Source organism: Capsella rubella, unplaced genomic scaffold (genome assembly GCF_000375325.1).
Source record: "Capsella rubella cultivar Monte Gargano unplaced genomic scaffold, Caprub1_0 scaffold_3, whole genome shotgun sequence".
In the NCBI taxonomy this organism is placed as follows: Eukaryota; Viridiplantae; Streptophyta; class Magnoliopsida; order Brassicales; family Brassicaceae; genus Capsella; species Capsella rubella.
The window spans coordinates 7,057,599-7,073,159 of record NW_006238921.1 but is presented as its reverse complement, the minus strand read 5'-3'; the positions used below and the strand labels follow the sequence as shown (position 1 = coordinate 7,073,159).

The 15,561-nt window shown below is 36.0% G+C and overlaps 2 protein-coding genes across 4 annotated transcripts; one reads left to right on the top strand and one right to left on the bottom strand.

The window, feature by feature from the left end:
* Positions 1–292: 292 nt before the first annotated feature.
* On the bottom strand, positions 293–5,948 carry LOC17891557 (pre-mRNA-processing protein 40C). 2 transcript variants are annotated; one of them, XM_006296914.2, is made up of 13 exons: positions 5,660–5,948; positions 4,667–5,225; positions 4,415–4,554; positions 4,153–4,190; positions 3,411–3,918; positions 2,923–3,006; positions 2,674–2,814; positions 2,424–2,530; positions 1,767–1,887; positions 1,461–1,601; positions 1,160–1,306; positions 896–1,018; positions 293–705 (listed from the first exon to the last, which is right to left on the bottom strand). In XM_006296914.2, the coding sequence occupies exons 1-13, from the start codon at positions 5,816–5,818 to the stop codon at positions 451–453; spliced, it is 2,523 nt and encodes an 840-aa protein (XP_006296976.1). In that variant the 5' UTR covers positions 5,819–5,948; the 3' UTR covers positions 293–450. The 2 variants fall into 2 exon arrangements, with proteins under 2 accessions (XP_006296976.1, XP_023641982.1); XM_023786214.1 differs by having other exon boundaries at positions 5,664–5,742.
* Positions 5,949–7,239: 1,291 nt separating this feature from the next.
* Positions 7,240–13,201, top strand: LOC17891704. 2 transcript variants are annotated; one of them, XM_023785849.1, is made up of 11 exons: positions 7,240–8,385; positions 8,746–8,987; positions 9,142–9,160; positions 9,475–9,680; positions 9,885–9,994; positions 10,102–10,200; positions 10,870–11,362; positions 11,442–11,568; positions 11,857–11,902; positions 12,008–12,503; positions 12,946–13,201. In XM_023785849.1, the coding sequence occupies exons 1-8, from the start codon at positions 7,538–7,540 to the stop codon at positions 11,528–11,530; spliced, it is 2,106 nt and encodes a 701-aa protein (XP_023641617.1). In that variant the 5' UTR covers positions 7,240–7,537; the 3' UTR covers positions 11,531–11,568; positions 11,857–11,902; positions 12,008–12,503; positions 12,946–13,201. The 2 variants fall into 2 exon arrangements, with proteins under 2 accessions (XP_023641617.1, XP_023641616.1); XM_023785848.1 differs by lacking the exon at positions 11,857–11,902.
* Positions 13,202–15,561: the final 2,360 nt, after the last annotated feature.

The following is a 15,561-nucleotide window of genomic DNA, read 5'->3' as shown; positions in this document are numbered from 1 at the left end:
ATGCCCACTTTGTACAATCTACCAAAACGTACTATATATAGATTCTTAGTTTCTTTGCTGGCACGAAAATAAAAATGTTTCACTTAGTAGATCGAGTCGTAGTAAAAGTGATTATTATAAGTATCATATGGTTTTCTAGATTAACTAATATTTAGCAGTTTGATTGATATTTCCAATCATTTTGAGAAAAGAAAAAAACTGTTATGTAAAAATCTTGACGTTTCTCAATGCAAGTGTTTGAATCTCCTCCATATTTTTTCCATCTCGAAACCTTAATTTTTGGGGACAAAGCAAAAACAAACCTTATACGATCTTAACAAATCATCTATTTTGAGTAACACAATTCTGTTCAGAAAAATTAAACAAACTATGTTGTTTTTTCAGTTAGTCAAAACAAAACTTAATCAGGAAAGAACCAACATGACAGGAAAGCCTTTTGGTCTACGGGTTTTAGGTCTTGTAATCTTTTTGTTTCTCCTCCTGATAGTTGTCTTGTTTCTGTTTCCTCAAGATATCCTCAGTATATCGGCGCCATAAGACTTCCCTATCATTCCTCGGCATTTTGCTGTAGCGGATATCGGGTTTTAGTACTTGTTTAGCTGTTGACCAAGAATTAAGCACAGTCTTTCCGTCTTCTGTTTGTTGAGAAGTAGTTTCAGATGACAAGGCTTCAGCTAGAAGAGCTTTAAAGTCATGAACACATCGCTGTGAAACACACAAAAAAACAAATATTTAGATGAAATAGGCAACCACCAAAGTATACTTCTCTAGTAAAATTGACCAAAAAAGGATTGAAGACGAATAAGGTTCCCGATTCTCAGTGTTGCTCTGATCTTATTGCAGCAAACGCTGAGCGTTTAATTCCATAAGGTTTACAGATGAGTAGTACAAGTACCTCATATAATGTCTTTACGTGATCTCGGAATAGCTTCTCTTTATCAGCAGGATCTAAATCTGGATTAGAGGCACGTTTTTGAGGATCCCTCTCAAGTTTTGGCTTTGATTCCGTCCAGGATGCCTTAAGATGTTGAAGAAGGTAGCAAAGAAAGATTGACCAATCAGAATCCCCAAAGAGTTAAGAAATTACAAATTAACTCTATCTCCGCATCTTTAGCTCAAATGAAAGCTTTAGCGTGCTAGATAAAAGAAGCAGAAATACCTCAGGATCTCTGATTTTCTCCACTAACAAAGCTTGATAAGAGGAGCTTGCCTCTTTCCTTCTGATTTTTTGTCGTACTCTTTCCACCTCTTGCACTTCTCTTTCTTTGCGTTTTCGCATCTCACGCTCCCGTTCTCTAAGTTTGTCCTGAACCCAAATTCAGGAACCACAAAGGCGTTTAAATTTGTCTTATTTAGTTTCCCACATTTATGGCCAGAAAACCATCATTTTTATGTCGGATTCCAGAAACCGAAATAAAAGAGATCCAGATGTTTTGTATCTGTAAATAATTTTGTATTACCTCTTCGTCTCTGGCTTTCATCTCATGATCATCTCCCCTTTGCGCATCTTTTAGTTCAGCAATGTACTCATTATAAAAAACCTCCCTGTCCTCGTGCGCAACAGATCTATATCTTGGTTCATTTCTCAGGCTATCTTTCACCTAACAAAACAGGAGAGAAAAATATCATATATGTTATCGTAGTATACGCTAACCAGTTAAAAGAGGTGCCAATTAAAGATGAATTATATAAGAGTAAGAAGCAACAGATTCTCCATACTCTTATCTCTCTTGTTCGCAAAGGGTAGAAACAAATATGCTACCTACCTTGGACCACTGTAAATTTATTGGTACTTCTCTTTCACGTAGCATTGACTTGAAATCAGAGGCAGCAGCTGCACGAATTTCTTGCGCCTTTTGTTGAGCAGCCCGTTTCAAAGAAAGGACTCTGCAACAGAAACAGGGAATATATAAGACACTTAAAACCCCACATGACGAAAAAATCATAAAGGGCATGTCAATTGTACTGGGAAAACTTTCCGAAAAAGATCCACTGCAGTTATGTACAATTACACTTAAAAAGTAAAAATGTCTTTTTAGAAACATTGAGTTTGTAAAATGATGGTTTACTAACACAAAAACTGTGATAAATAGAATACATAAGTAGAACTACAAGTCGCCTGTAAAATGAAGTGTGAGGGATATTAAACATGGCTGCCTGCACAATCAAACATCTAACTAGCCTACTTTTTTGGTTTGAACACAAACAAACCCAGGATTATCTGTGAGCACTCAGTATGAACCGGTCACACATCTAGCAAACTAGTCAAAGCGAACATAAAAAGCAATGACTAGAGAAGGAATCCATGTCTAAAACCAAAACAGCCCAAAGGAACAAGGAAAGACACATCCAGTGTAATATATAGGGCTATACGTAAACTTTTCAACATACATAGAATATGATCGCAAGGTATAGATGGGTACCTTTCATTCAACAAAGTCTCCCGCTCCTTCCGATCAAGTGCTTCGAACCGGAGATCACTCCCCCATTTCTTTTTAAAAGCACGATAATCAGTGTGCTGATCAATGTCCTGGAAAAATCAGGATGATAATAAATTCCCATAAGAGATATAGAAATTGAGAACATCCCAAACCAAATAACAAAAATGTTTTTTAAGGACATGAGGTAGCTCAAAGTAAAAATAAATAAATTCAGGTCATTAAAATGATTTACCGTGGACGCTTCATCCAGCAACTGCCTAAAACCTTCAATAGCTGCCTTATGAGCAGCACGCTTTTCCCTACGTTCCTCCTCAGCGCGTGTCTTTACGTATTGCTCAAATAAAGATCTTCTAACAGAATGACTTGGTATTGCCTGAAAGAAAAAAGAACTCTCCAAATAAATACCTTAAAGCGGGGTCAAAGATAATTTAAGAACAGTTTAAGATATCAAGAAATTTTCTGATGTTTAGGTTGGACAGACCTTAAAACGAGGGTCAAAGATAATTTTTGGCAATTCCTTCTCCCATTTAGAAAACGGTGCTATTCCTCTCTCTTTCAGCATTTCCTGCAAGGATACAGTTATAAGAAATACGAGATTAGAAAATAAATTTCAATCTGAATAATTTCAAGTTTTCCATACTTGAAAACTACCACTAGGAGTTGCACCATTATTAACGATACTTGAACATGCAAAGCATTACGACAATCTAATATTCAAACAAAATCCATATACAGAGGAATTCAATGCTTAAAACATGGAAATGAGTATGACATTCCAATATTTTAACAAGATCCATCTACAGAGAAAAATTTCACTGCAAGGTATTCTCTTCTTCTCTAAAACGCTTTAAGTCAGATGCTTCTGTATAGATAATTTAACTTCCAGAAAGAAAAACGTGAGAAAAGATATCTATACCAGACAAAAAACACTACCACAAGAACTATTCACAGGTTCAGACTACACAATACCTTAAACTGTTTGAAACACTCTTCCTTTGATGGTCCACTATCTTCATCTTCGGAATCTGAAGAAGAATCAGAAAGGTTACCAGCTTCAGGAGCATCTTTTACCTTACCCGTACCGTTTCCACTTTCTCCACATGGCGTCTCAATTGATTTACCACCATTTGCTTCAGATGTTGTCGTAGATGAGACAGGCACTCCAGAATCATGTAGTTTCTTTTTAACCAAATCTAGTGCAGAAGAACCAAAATTTGAAGTTTTTAGAGATGCAGCATCCCGGCCTCCATTGCTAATAGCAGGTGCGCTCAAACTTAGTTGATCAGAGCCCTTTTCAGTTAAATCAGAACTTGGCACAGACGCTAAACTTTCCATGGCCCTCTCCTCCGGTTTCTTCACCAAATCTTTCACCTCTGCTGGAATTTGCCAGCTGCTAACCTTTGTTTTATTGTTATAGTAATACTTTTTTCCGTCATTTGTGGACACAAGAGCCCAATCTGTCCCAGGTAAATTCTCCCTACATTTGGTACAAATTAGATAAGATATGTATAAGCTGTGCATAGTTTAGCAGGCTGAAAATGATTGAAGTAAACATAAATTTCTTGATTTCATGGGAATGGATTAGTTAGCGACCTAGTACAAGATTCATACACAAGATATCACATAATATAATGTCTCACAGAACCAAGCTATCGTTAAAAAATATGACAACAAATTTTTCATCAGAGGAAGTCTAAATCTAAGAACTCACATAGAAACAGGAATTGGCTGCACCGACACTTTATCAGGCTGCAAAAGTTAAGAGATAAAGTATAAATAATAAATCACTTAAAAATTCTAAAAGGACTAGGGCAACACGAAGATAATGTGCATGTTTTATCAAGGTATACGCAGACAAATATCCTCATCAGTTTTTGTAGTGGCATCAAACGGCAAGCAAACCATATTTACAAAATGCGTATGGAATAGACAGTCTCAACTAATGAACAAGCCATGTAATCAGCTAAACTCACCTCCCCTCCAAAACCAGGAGGCTTTTCATAGGTCGATTGCCCTGTCACGGAATTATAATAGTAAACAACTCCTGTTTCTGACTTATGTGCAGTCCAGGCATCCAACCGATTTCCTACTGGTTGAGTCCCAGCTCTGTCATCTGCAGAAAACAAGATGATCCCGATAAAGAGTCTGTAAACTAAATAGAATAACCATTAAGGTCAAACAGCTCTTACATGGATCAGTAATCTATCATGAAACCTCGAGCATACCGATTCCTGAGAGTGCTTCTGTCTTTTGGGCGGGAGATATATCAAGCTGATGACCTGGTAATGCATGAACATTGCCAACAGTTCCCAGAGGAATGGCACCAAGAGGTTGAGAGACAGAATATGGTAGGTTAGGGGACACTCCCCGAACTGGAAATGGATATGAGCCAGGAAAGGGAGTCGGATGTGAGAGAAATGGTGCCCTGGGAATACCACCCATAGGAGGAGGCTGCAACCACATTCCTTGAGGCATGCCAGGCACATTGTGATGTGAGTGGTATGGAGGATACATGTGTGGATGAATACCAGGGTTGATTTGCGCGGGACCTGCAGACATCCCAGGTCTTGGAGTTGTAGAAAAAGGGTTGGAACCAGGAAAAGCAGGCGGAGATGTCATGAGTCCAGGTGGGGCGAATGGTCCTGGTCGACCAAAGGGCGGAATTTGTAGCATGGGCGAAGCTTGAGTTATAGGATTAACATTTGAGGAGGCTGCTGCGTTAGAACTCCATTGTGCAGGAACAGATGACGGAACTGACTGAGAGACAAAACCTGTATTGGCACTCTGCACAACAGCAACAATATACATTATGGAACCAGTTTAGAGACTAAAAGGAAACGACCTGAAAACAGATAAATCAGCATGTGCTCAAAGCATATACCAAACAAAATTTGAATCATGACAAATTCTATAAGTGAATTTAATCAGAAAGACCCGAAAATGCGATATCCAATCAGAGAGACGGATTAATCATAGCTGATGTACGCTAATATACTCTATGCAAAACATACATTCATCTAAACAGATGATCTAATCATAAGGAATCCTTGCAATTCAGGACACCACACGTTATTGTACTATATTCTACAGAAAAGCATATCAAATTCAGGAACTGGAACCAACATAAAGCCTCTTGAGAAGTTAAGCAGCACTCAAAATGAAGAAATTATGCAAGGATCAGAAGCGGAAGACTTAAGACATGAGCATGAATAACATACAGACATAGAGGATTGCTCCTTAAGCTCCGATTGACTTCTTGGAGAGACACTCGAAGCAGTAGCCAAGACTGGACCACTTGGAGGAGGACGGACGGAGATACCCTGTCCCGTAGATGCCGTCGTCGTATACGGTGGCGCAGTTGTATTATCCCCTTGCATCGGAGTAAATATGTAGCGGTATCAAGTAACAGTCGCCGAGAAGAAGTTAGGGTTTAGGGGAAAAAACTACAGTGTGGAGGAATCAGAAGTCGATGACCCCGATTCAGGAGAACGTACTTCAGCCGACGGTATAGATAGATCGTAGGATGATTGAAACGATGGACGGCTGAGATTACGCTCCGTCGGAAAAAGGATGGGTGTGTCTAATTATTTACCAGATTAGTCACTATATTTTAAGATCAATTTCTGAAACCCCATATTTTTATCTTTGATTTAGCCAACCCCATTGTCGATTTCGTAAAAGAAAACATTATGTTTTTGTACGTATGATGACAAAAAAAAAAAAAATGTTTTTGTACGTACGCACGTTGTTAATGTTTATAATTCAAAAAGTGTATACCCTATTCAAACAATCAAACTAAATAAAAATTGAAAGTTGACTGAGCGTGATTATTGCAATGACAATAGTTATTGATAGTCCAACAAAAGAAAACAACACTTAATAAACGTGGTTTTTGCATGTACATTTCTTTTATGAACTATGATTCTGATTCATAACTGCATAATAATATAAATTGCATTAAAAAATAGATAAAATAAAAATTTGCAAAATGAAATCATTTTAAAAATTATGTTGATTGGATATATTTTTGCAAACTGACAAAGTGTAATAAACACTTATATACCTACTTTTTTTTACAAAATTTGTTCTTTTTGTATATTGGAGGCGAAAACACAAATTCTGATGTTATTTCATTTTCTTAAGACATTTTTTTATTAGTAAATTTTTTACATAATCGGATTAGAAAATATAATTACGTCATTATACAATTATACATGTTAACAAAAACGATAGAATAATAGAACTGATTTTTTTTTTTTTTTGCAAATGATTCTGAAAGTATATATTAAAAGAAACTTAACCAAATTTTCAAAAAATTAGCAACAATCCATTTCAACATCACAAGTTTTATTTATTAAACCGTATCTTTCAATCTTTTTTTTATTTTGACTGATAACATGTATTCACACTACCACAAGCTATGGTCGGACTAATCTGGGCCATTCATTAGCTGAATTGCTCTTAAAGCCATTTTCTTCGTATATATTTTGTTTCGGGACATAAAATTGTGGCCGAGTGCCGCCGACTCCGACCCAAAATGTGGAAGAGTCCAAAAAAAGCAAAGTATTACGAAACTAGGTTAGGTCGCCGACCTCTCAAGATACCAAGACGAGATTCCTAAAAGATTGTCTAACGTATTGAAGTGATACTATAAACGAAATACCAAAATTATGAATGACCAACCATATATGTATAGTTTTTTTATTTAGCAATAAGAAAAGGGAATGCAATTTTATTTTAATAACGCGCCTATAACGCGTTCCACATAAAATGAGTTGAACTGAGAGGTCCTTTAATAGTCGCACATTCTTCTGGTTCGCATAGGTACAAAAACAAAGGGCACGATAGACTCTCCACCGATCACTGCATTCTCCAATCTTGTTGTCGTTATTCTTTCTGAACCTTCTCGATTCGAATTTCTTATCCTAATCCCTAAGGGAGTCACTGATTTCGCTGCTACCGTGCTGTGTTCAGTGTTCAGTGTTCACGTTGCTGTGAGACATTCGTTGCTATTTTGTGTTCTGGCTGTGTTAACCGCGGAGAGATGCGTCAATTAGGTTCACCTGCGTGGAGTTTCCGGTGAATACGATTGATAAATGATTCTACAATCTTCTTCTTCTTGTCCTAGTTTCGATTTGTCCCACGCTTATGTGTCTCGTCGTATGCTTTGTCCCTGCTCCAATGAGCACGGCCTGATTGTGTTCTGCGATGGCTTCGCGAGGAGGCGGCTTCTCCGTCGGAATTTTAGAGTCCATGCGGCTAATGCGAATTCGAATTCGAATTTGAGGTTTGTTTCCAGCGGGATTCGTAGTAGTGATGCGAAGAACATAGGATTAGCGGATTCTGCGAGAAGAACTGCGAGAAGTCTCGTGGTTACTCGATTTTCAAATGAATTCGAGGATGAAGATGTATCGTCGTCTTCGCAGGAGTCTGTAATTCAAGGTGACCGAAGCAATTTCACTAACTTTAGAGAAGACCCGATTGTGGATAAGCTCAGGACTCAGCTAGGTGTAATCCATCCAATCCCCACGCCACCGATTAGTCGTAATGCCATTGGTTTGTTCGCCTTCTTCTTCTTTGTTGGTGTTATTTGTGACAAGCTATGGACCTGGAGAAAGAGGCGGAGGCAAATGAGCAGTGACGGAGGCCAAAGAGGAGCCGGGCCATGGGCACAGGTTCCCACTAGCTTTGCGCTGTCCCTTGAGAAGGATTTGCAAAGGAAAGAGTCGGTGGAGTGGGTTAATATGGTGTTGGTAAAGCTCTGGAAAGTTTATAGAGGTGGGATTGAGAATTGGCTTGTTGGATTGTTGCAGCCAGTTATTGATGACTTGAAGAAGCCAGATTACGTGCAAAGGGTTGAAATAAAGCAATTCTCTCTTGGGGATGAGCCTTTGTCTGTTAGAAATGTTGAGAGGAGGACATCCCGCCGTGTCAATGACTTACAGTAAGTTTATACCTTGCTGCTATTGCCTATGATTTATGCTATGTAACTATACCTTTGTGTTAGTGGATCAAATGGTGGAATCGTTCTTACTTGCTTTCAGTTGTTGTTGTTTGCCGACCACCGAAGTTTCTGATGAGTTTTATTTTACATTCGTTTTTTTCAAAAGAATATTGATTCAAGAGTATAGTAAGTTTTGACGTCAGTGACTTTTTAAGGCATGAATCAAACTGATGCAATACATCACTGTTCACTGCATCTTGGAATTGTTCTCTCTGTTGGTTCGTTTAAAGCTTGGATACTTCCATTCTGTTCACGGTTCGGTTGAAGGTTGCTTATGCTCTCATTTTTTGTCCCATATAGGTACCAGATTGGTCTTCGATATACTGGTGGTGCGCGGATGTTGTTAATGCTCTCTTTAAAATTTGGTATCATCCCAATAGTCGTGCCAGTCGGTATTCGGGATTTTGACATTGACGGTGAGCTATGGGTTAAATTAAGACTGATTCCCTCTGCGCCTTGGGTTGGAGCAGCATCATGGGCTTTTGTATCACTTCCAAAGATCAAATTTGAGCTTGCACCATTCCGACTATTTAATCTAATGGGTATGAGTTAATCATAATACATGTATCATTATACTTATAACTATGCCTGAATAATGTGGAAGGGCATCTCCTCTAATTTGACGATGATTTACAGTATTACTTTGCTCATATCATTTTCTTCTTTTTGCATGAATGCTTTGGATGATGGCATCAGGAATTCCTGTTCTATCAATGTAAGTCTTGCTAAACTTTACTGTTCTTTTTCAGTCAATGGTTTAATACTGGATTTGTTTAGCGCTTTATAGTTGATAAGTTGTTCCCTGTTCAAATGAGGTTTAAAGTTGTAGAGAGGAGTTTAGTAACTTCTTTTAGCTATATGTTTTTTTTTCCTGTGATTTTTGGGAGCATAGACATTAAGTTGCAATCTGCATAATTTTGATCAGAGACTGGTATGCATTTGAGCATTTTCCATATGCTGATTGTTTATCTTCCTTGATGTTTGGATAGATCAGTTTCCTTCCTCCTTACATTGCTTCATTTCTCTCAGGTTCTTGACCAAACTGCTGACAGAAGATTTGCCTCGATTATTTGTCCGCCCAAAGAAAATTGTCTTGGATTTCCAGAAAGGAAAAGCTGTTGGCCCTGTTTCAGAAGACTCAAAGTCTGGAGAAATGCAGGAAGGGAACAAGGATTTTGTTGGGGAACTTTCTGTTACTCTTGTAAATGCCCAAAAACTTCCATACATGTTCTCTGGTAAGTTATACTCATTCCACAGCTTTCTTCCTCCTCAATTGGTCTCTAGCAGTCTGTGTTGTTGTATTGTGTATATATACCGTTAAGTTCATTCAAATTCGTTGAGCATTAGAAATCGGATATACTAATGCTTATATCACATTTAGTGAATCCTTTGTCACTTTAAATAATCCATCATTCAGCACATTTTGTTTGATGTAACAGGTAGAACAGATCCATATGTTATTCTACGAATAGGTGATCAAGTTATCCGCAGTAAAAAGAACAGTCAAACTACAGTGATTGGGGCTCCTGGTCAGCCAATCTGGAATCAGGTTGAACTGCCTATATCTTAGTGGCATATTCATAATATGGTGGTCAATTAGTATTTGTTAAATTGCTAATCTTTTATGGAATATATCTGTGTCATTAATATGATCAGGATTTCCAATTCCTTGTTTCAAATCCTAGAGAGCAAGTATTACAAATTGAAGTTAACGACTGTCTTGGATTTGCCGATATGGCTATTGGTAACGGAGAGGTAAATCCTCTTTCTTTTTATTCTATTTATAATCTGCAAAAGAATGGCTTAATATGTTATCAGAAATGTTTTCGTAAGATGATGGTCATCTACTTCAGTGCCTAGCTTTTTCATGTTTGTTATTCATAATATAAGAACCCAATTTCAACCTGTTATTCTCCCGCACAACATCTCAATTCTTTGAATCAAGAAGATAAGACTGAAAAGTATCACCGATGCTGATAGATAGCAGCTTGCTGTTAGAAGAACAGTGGGTGAACAACTAGTTGCCGCAATAACAAATTGACAGTGCCTTTGCTGTATTAGTCGTACCTGATATTATACTGAGTATGACACACCTCTTTTGAAAAGATTGTGTCTCATTGTTCAGGTTACGCACCCTATCGGTTATTGATCTTCTTGTTAGTATAGAAAGTGCACCTTTATTCACATAGCTGTTCGTGGCACTTTTCCAGTTCCGGCTTCTATGCAACCAATTCACATGTTTTCTGCAGAAAAACTTGTCAACACATAGTTATATATTGATGCTGTAGTTTTGAGTAGTCAGCCTCTCCTCTGATACTTTGTCACTATTGCTTACCTATAAATATGAGACTCTACACAAATTAACAGGAAATGATGAATCGGATTTGCTATCTACATAACCTTATTACTTTATTATACATCCAGGTGGACCTTGAATCACTGCCAGATACGGTTCCTACAGACAAAATTGTTAGTTTGCGAGGCGGATGGAGTTTGTTCGGAAAGGGATCTGCTGGAGATATACTACTCCGGCTTACATACAAAGCATATGTGGAGGATGAAGAAGATGATAAACGCAATGCAAAAGTCACTTATGCAGATGCTTCTGATGATGAAATGTCTGATTCGGAAGAACCTAGCTCATTCGTGCAGAATGACAAGATTCCTTCTGATGATATTAGTCAAGAGTCATTTATGAATGTGCTGTCTGCATTGATTTTGAGTGAGGAATTTCAAGGCATAGTTTCATCAGAATCTGGGAACAATAAACTTGATGACGGTGAATCAATCGTGACACCAGTTCCTTCAAAGGCTGGGGCGGATCCAAAATCTCAACCGAAGGATCCTGGGAATGCCAATATATCAGATTTAGAAGTGAACACTGCGAGTTCCGATAGAGGTTCTATTGGTGATGGAGGTATATGGAGGCTCTGTCTTATGATGATTTTTGTTTCTATGGTTGCTTGTTCTAAAACTATCAAGCTTTCTAATTTCAGGATTAGCATTGTTGTGGTTCAGTGTAATCACTTCTGTACTGGCACTCGTTGCTATCAACATGGGCGGCTCAAGTTTCTTCAACCCGTAACATGGTGTTGTAGTTCACTAGCGATTTCATTTGCCAAAGTAAGTCTGTGAACCCAGAAATGCAAAATTTGTAAGTTATGCCTATAGCTGCCACTATCAGTCGAATATATGGAATCTCTGCGTATAGTTGAGAACCAGCCTTGCAATCTTTTCTGGAATTACTGTATTTATTTTCGCTGGAATTATGCTGGGCGTAGTTTCTGTTTTGGAATCTTTTCTCGAAAATGAGTTGTCAGTTAGATAAAATAAAACTATGTAAGTTGAAAATGATGAACCAAAGTTTCTGTAACTGCAACGATTCTGAGAACCTGGCATTTCTGTTTACAGTAGAAACGCAAAAACCAGTGTGGTGTTTTGTAAAGATTGTGCAATGGTATGGCGAGTCTTCTATTTATAGTGACAAAATCTTGTTCTGAAGTTTGCATTTATTAGTGTCCCATTGTTGATTGACTGACCAAAGCCTCTTTTCTATTGGCAGGTACCATAATTTTCTCTTCTCGGCCTTAGAGATGGCTTATAACGAGGTCACAGTTTTGTGTTACATTCTAATGCTGTTGTATGCATGTGGAAGAGGGGCGCTTATTGGCGGCACAAAGTTTTAGGGTCCATTTCACCCAATCTCTTACAACTGTGAATCAACGTGTATACCAATGGTTTGTTATAGTAAATGAGAAAAAATATTCTCTGTTCAAATAAAGATTATTTTTTCTGCAAGGATTCCCCTTACACATAGCACGAAGATACCTTAGCAGCCACCAACTTGTAGGCTTTAGAAAAGTGTTCTGGGAATTATTGGTGGGGAAGTTTACACTTGGAAGTAGTAATGATTTCTCCACTTAGCTTTTTCTTTCCCTTCTTCTAGATTTTGTCCCAGTTGTTGGATACATCAACTGTAATATTCTGCCATGGTATGGTGTTCTGGAGGAGCAACAGAAAGTCAACGGGGATATCGATGCGCATAGTCTAAAGACAAGGTACATTATTCATCTTCGGTTTGTTTCGTTTTTGCTGGTTTCTTGGCTTTTAAACTTTGCATTTTGCTAGATCATGTTAGGAAGATCTTATAGTTCTTCATGGCTATCAAATAGCGAATCTCTTTTCTTCCCAATCTATTCATCTTTATGATCCCAGGTCGTTAAGAGAAGATATTAGATTAGACTAGTTGCTTTATTTGGTTTAAAATAGCATTTTACAACCCGCAACGTAGGGAACACAGTTCAATACACACTATAGGCCCATAGCTACGAATGAATCTTTCTTTTTATTGTGTGTTGTTTTGGTGTATAGTATTTACAATAATTTAACAAACTGTGAACTATCTGCAGTATAACACCTTTCACTCTAGGATCAATTTAGGAATCTTGTTGCTGCTACACATGTTGGAAATAATACTTATGGTCTATGTGTATATGGCAGGGCTTTTAAACCAAGCCAAAGGAGGAAAGAAGTCTCCGTGTCATGGTTATATTTGTTGAGGAGACGCCTTATATCTTTCGATGCTGAAGTAACATGTTTCCGTTTAAATTGATAAAGAGTAGGATAACATTAACAGAATATATATTGTCTAACGGAAAGTCAGGAAAAGTTGGAAAACCAAAAGATATGTTAAAAGTGGAATAATTGATTGTTATTGCTCAAATCATGGGTTTATATATATAATGTTAAACACGAATGAATGCAACCTAGAGAGTTTAACGTGTTCCAGATGTATCACTTAATCGCACGTTAAGAGGGGAGATTTAGATCTAAACTTATGCAATCGTGGGTACATTAAAATAATGAGATTTTTTCCCCACTCTTCAGAAAAAAAAAAGTATTAAAACAGGAAGTGCAGAAAATAATAATAATATAAAAGGGAAGGTAGTAAAAAATAAAGATATTATCATATTAAGAATTTTTATTAAAGAAAAAAAACGAGAGAGGGGGGCGAAAAATCACGTGAAGGAGTTGAGATCACGTCAGGCACATGTGGAGGTGGACAGTCCTCGTTTATAAAAGGAAGAATTAGATTAGATAGTTTTATTATTATTATTATGCTGTCTTTCAAACTTCAACTCTCTTTCTTTGGTTTCTCCGTTCTCTTTTGTCCTTTTCTTTCTCCATTTTTTTTGGTCACTATTACATACTACAGTAACATAAAATATTTTGCATAGTAATTGTTATTACTGTTTGAAAAAACGAATTGTATTTGTTTTCTTTATTGAATCTTGCAATATTCAAAGGGAAAAAGGAGAACATAACCTAAAAATATAAGTGTTTAGCCATTTATTATGGGTTCCAATATTTCATAAATCACAACTTATATCATATATTTATTTACACTGGTTCTTCATACTTGTTTATATATTATTGAGCTACGAATTACAGAAAAAGTTAAGGAATAGACAAAGACGGTTTTTATGTTATTTTCGTTTGGACCAAACAGTAATGTTCTTTCTGTATTGGATATATATATATATATATATAAGTATTTGTTGTTTTAGACCAATAATTCACAAAACATAAAAACAAAAGGGGGAATTTCAAAAATACCCCTTTTCCAATACCACTTTTTAAAAATACCCATCTTTCTAATTTTATCAAAAAGTCACTATAAAATTTAAAATTTATTAAAAACATATGTGTAAGCTTATATTTCTAGACACAAATTATCTTTATATGTGTGTAAATTTATATATGTATTTCATAAATACCGTATAAATACCTTTTAAAAACCTTTTAAAAATCTTTTAAAAACCTTATAAAAACTGTGTAAATCTTTTAGAAACCTTATAAAAACCTTATAAATGTCGTTTAGAACCTTTTAAAACATTATAAATATTTGGATTTAGTTTCCCAGTAATAATGATGATCTTCATAAACCTTATTAACCATATAAAAGTTTATAATTTTTCATATTTGAAAAGGGTATTTTTGAAAATGGATAAAAAAGAAGGGTATATTTAAAAAGGGGTACACCAAAAGGGGTATTTCTCAAAAATTCTCAAAACAAAATTGGATGATTGGCTTCCACTTGATGCGATACCAATTTTTGATTAGCCATATTTTCAATATTCGACCCAAAATATATAGTTTCTGCTTCTCAAAAGTATAAACTGAATAATATAGATTTTGAGATTTTTGCAAGAGCTGGATGTCATTCTCAAACAGGCCATCATCCCTGTAAACACTTAAAAAACAAATTATTTCAAATTAATAATTAGTTATTTGGTGACAAGAAAAAAAAAAAAAACTTTGTGAACAATTGAGTACTTTAAAGTGTAACCATTTTATATATAAAAAAAAATCATGATTTTATCAACTTAAAGTTCATGTGAATATCTCTTATTCTATTTACTAAATCAACTTTAGCAGATCGTGAGAGGAAATCATTGGTTATATAGTAGTATTTTTATATATAGAGAGAGAGCTTTCTCACCAAATAACATGATGTAAGCTTCTTTTTCTTTTATCATCTATTATTATGTAGGTGTACTTATAAATAATTGTACCTACAAAAATAATAATTATAGTTTAACTCTGATGAAAATAAAAATGGACCTTGTTATTGTGTTGCAGATTCCTTTGATATTTTGATCAATATATAATCAACCCACAATTATTTTGTGAAGTGTAATACATATGTGAACAGATTTGAACATCCCATTAGAGAAAGAAATAAGTAGCTCTCAATCCTAATTGAAAGAAATCTTTACATGTTTTTTCTGATAATGTAGTTTTTAGGCAGTGTTTTTTTTTTTTTTCTTGCTCAAATCATGACATATCCACCATTGTCACCAGTAGAAAATATCAAAACGAAATGTTTGAGATGTGTTCATCATAAATTATGATATGAAAAGTTGTATTAATAAAACATGTTGCCAATAAACAAAATATAGGATAGGCTAGTTTTCATTGAAGATGGCATTGGCATATGCTTTAGCACTTTTTCACTATATGCATTTAGAAAACAAATTTTAATCCATTCAAGACCTTAAAAAATGCATTTACAAAAAAAAAAAAGAAAAAAAAAATTTGACATACAATATTATG

Coding starts and splice junctions, on each gene's coding strand:
- LOC17891557 (XM_006296914.2), bottom strand. CDS start 5,818: ATGCAAGGGGATAATACAACTGCGCCACCGTATACGACGACGGCATCT. Junction 4,555..4,666: donor AGAAGCACTCTCAGGAATCG/GTATGCTCGAGG, acceptor TGTTTTCTGCAG/ATGACAGAGCTGGGACTCAA. Junction 3,007..3,410: donor AGTGTTTCAAACAGTTTAAG/GTATTGTGTAGT, acceptor GTATCCTTGCAG/GAAATGCTGAAAGAGAGAGG.
- LOC17891704 (XM_023785848.1), top strand. CDS start 7,538: ATGATTCTACAATCTTCTTCTTCTTGTCCTAGTTTCGATTTGTCCCAC. Junction 9,681..9,884: donor ACTTCCATACATGTTCTCTG/GTAAGTTATACT, acceptor TTGATGTAACAG/GTAGAACAGATCCATATGTT. Junction 11,363..11,441: donor AGGTTCTATTGGTGATGGAG/GTATATGGAGGC, acceptor TTCTAATTTCAG/GATTAGCATTGTTGTGGTTC.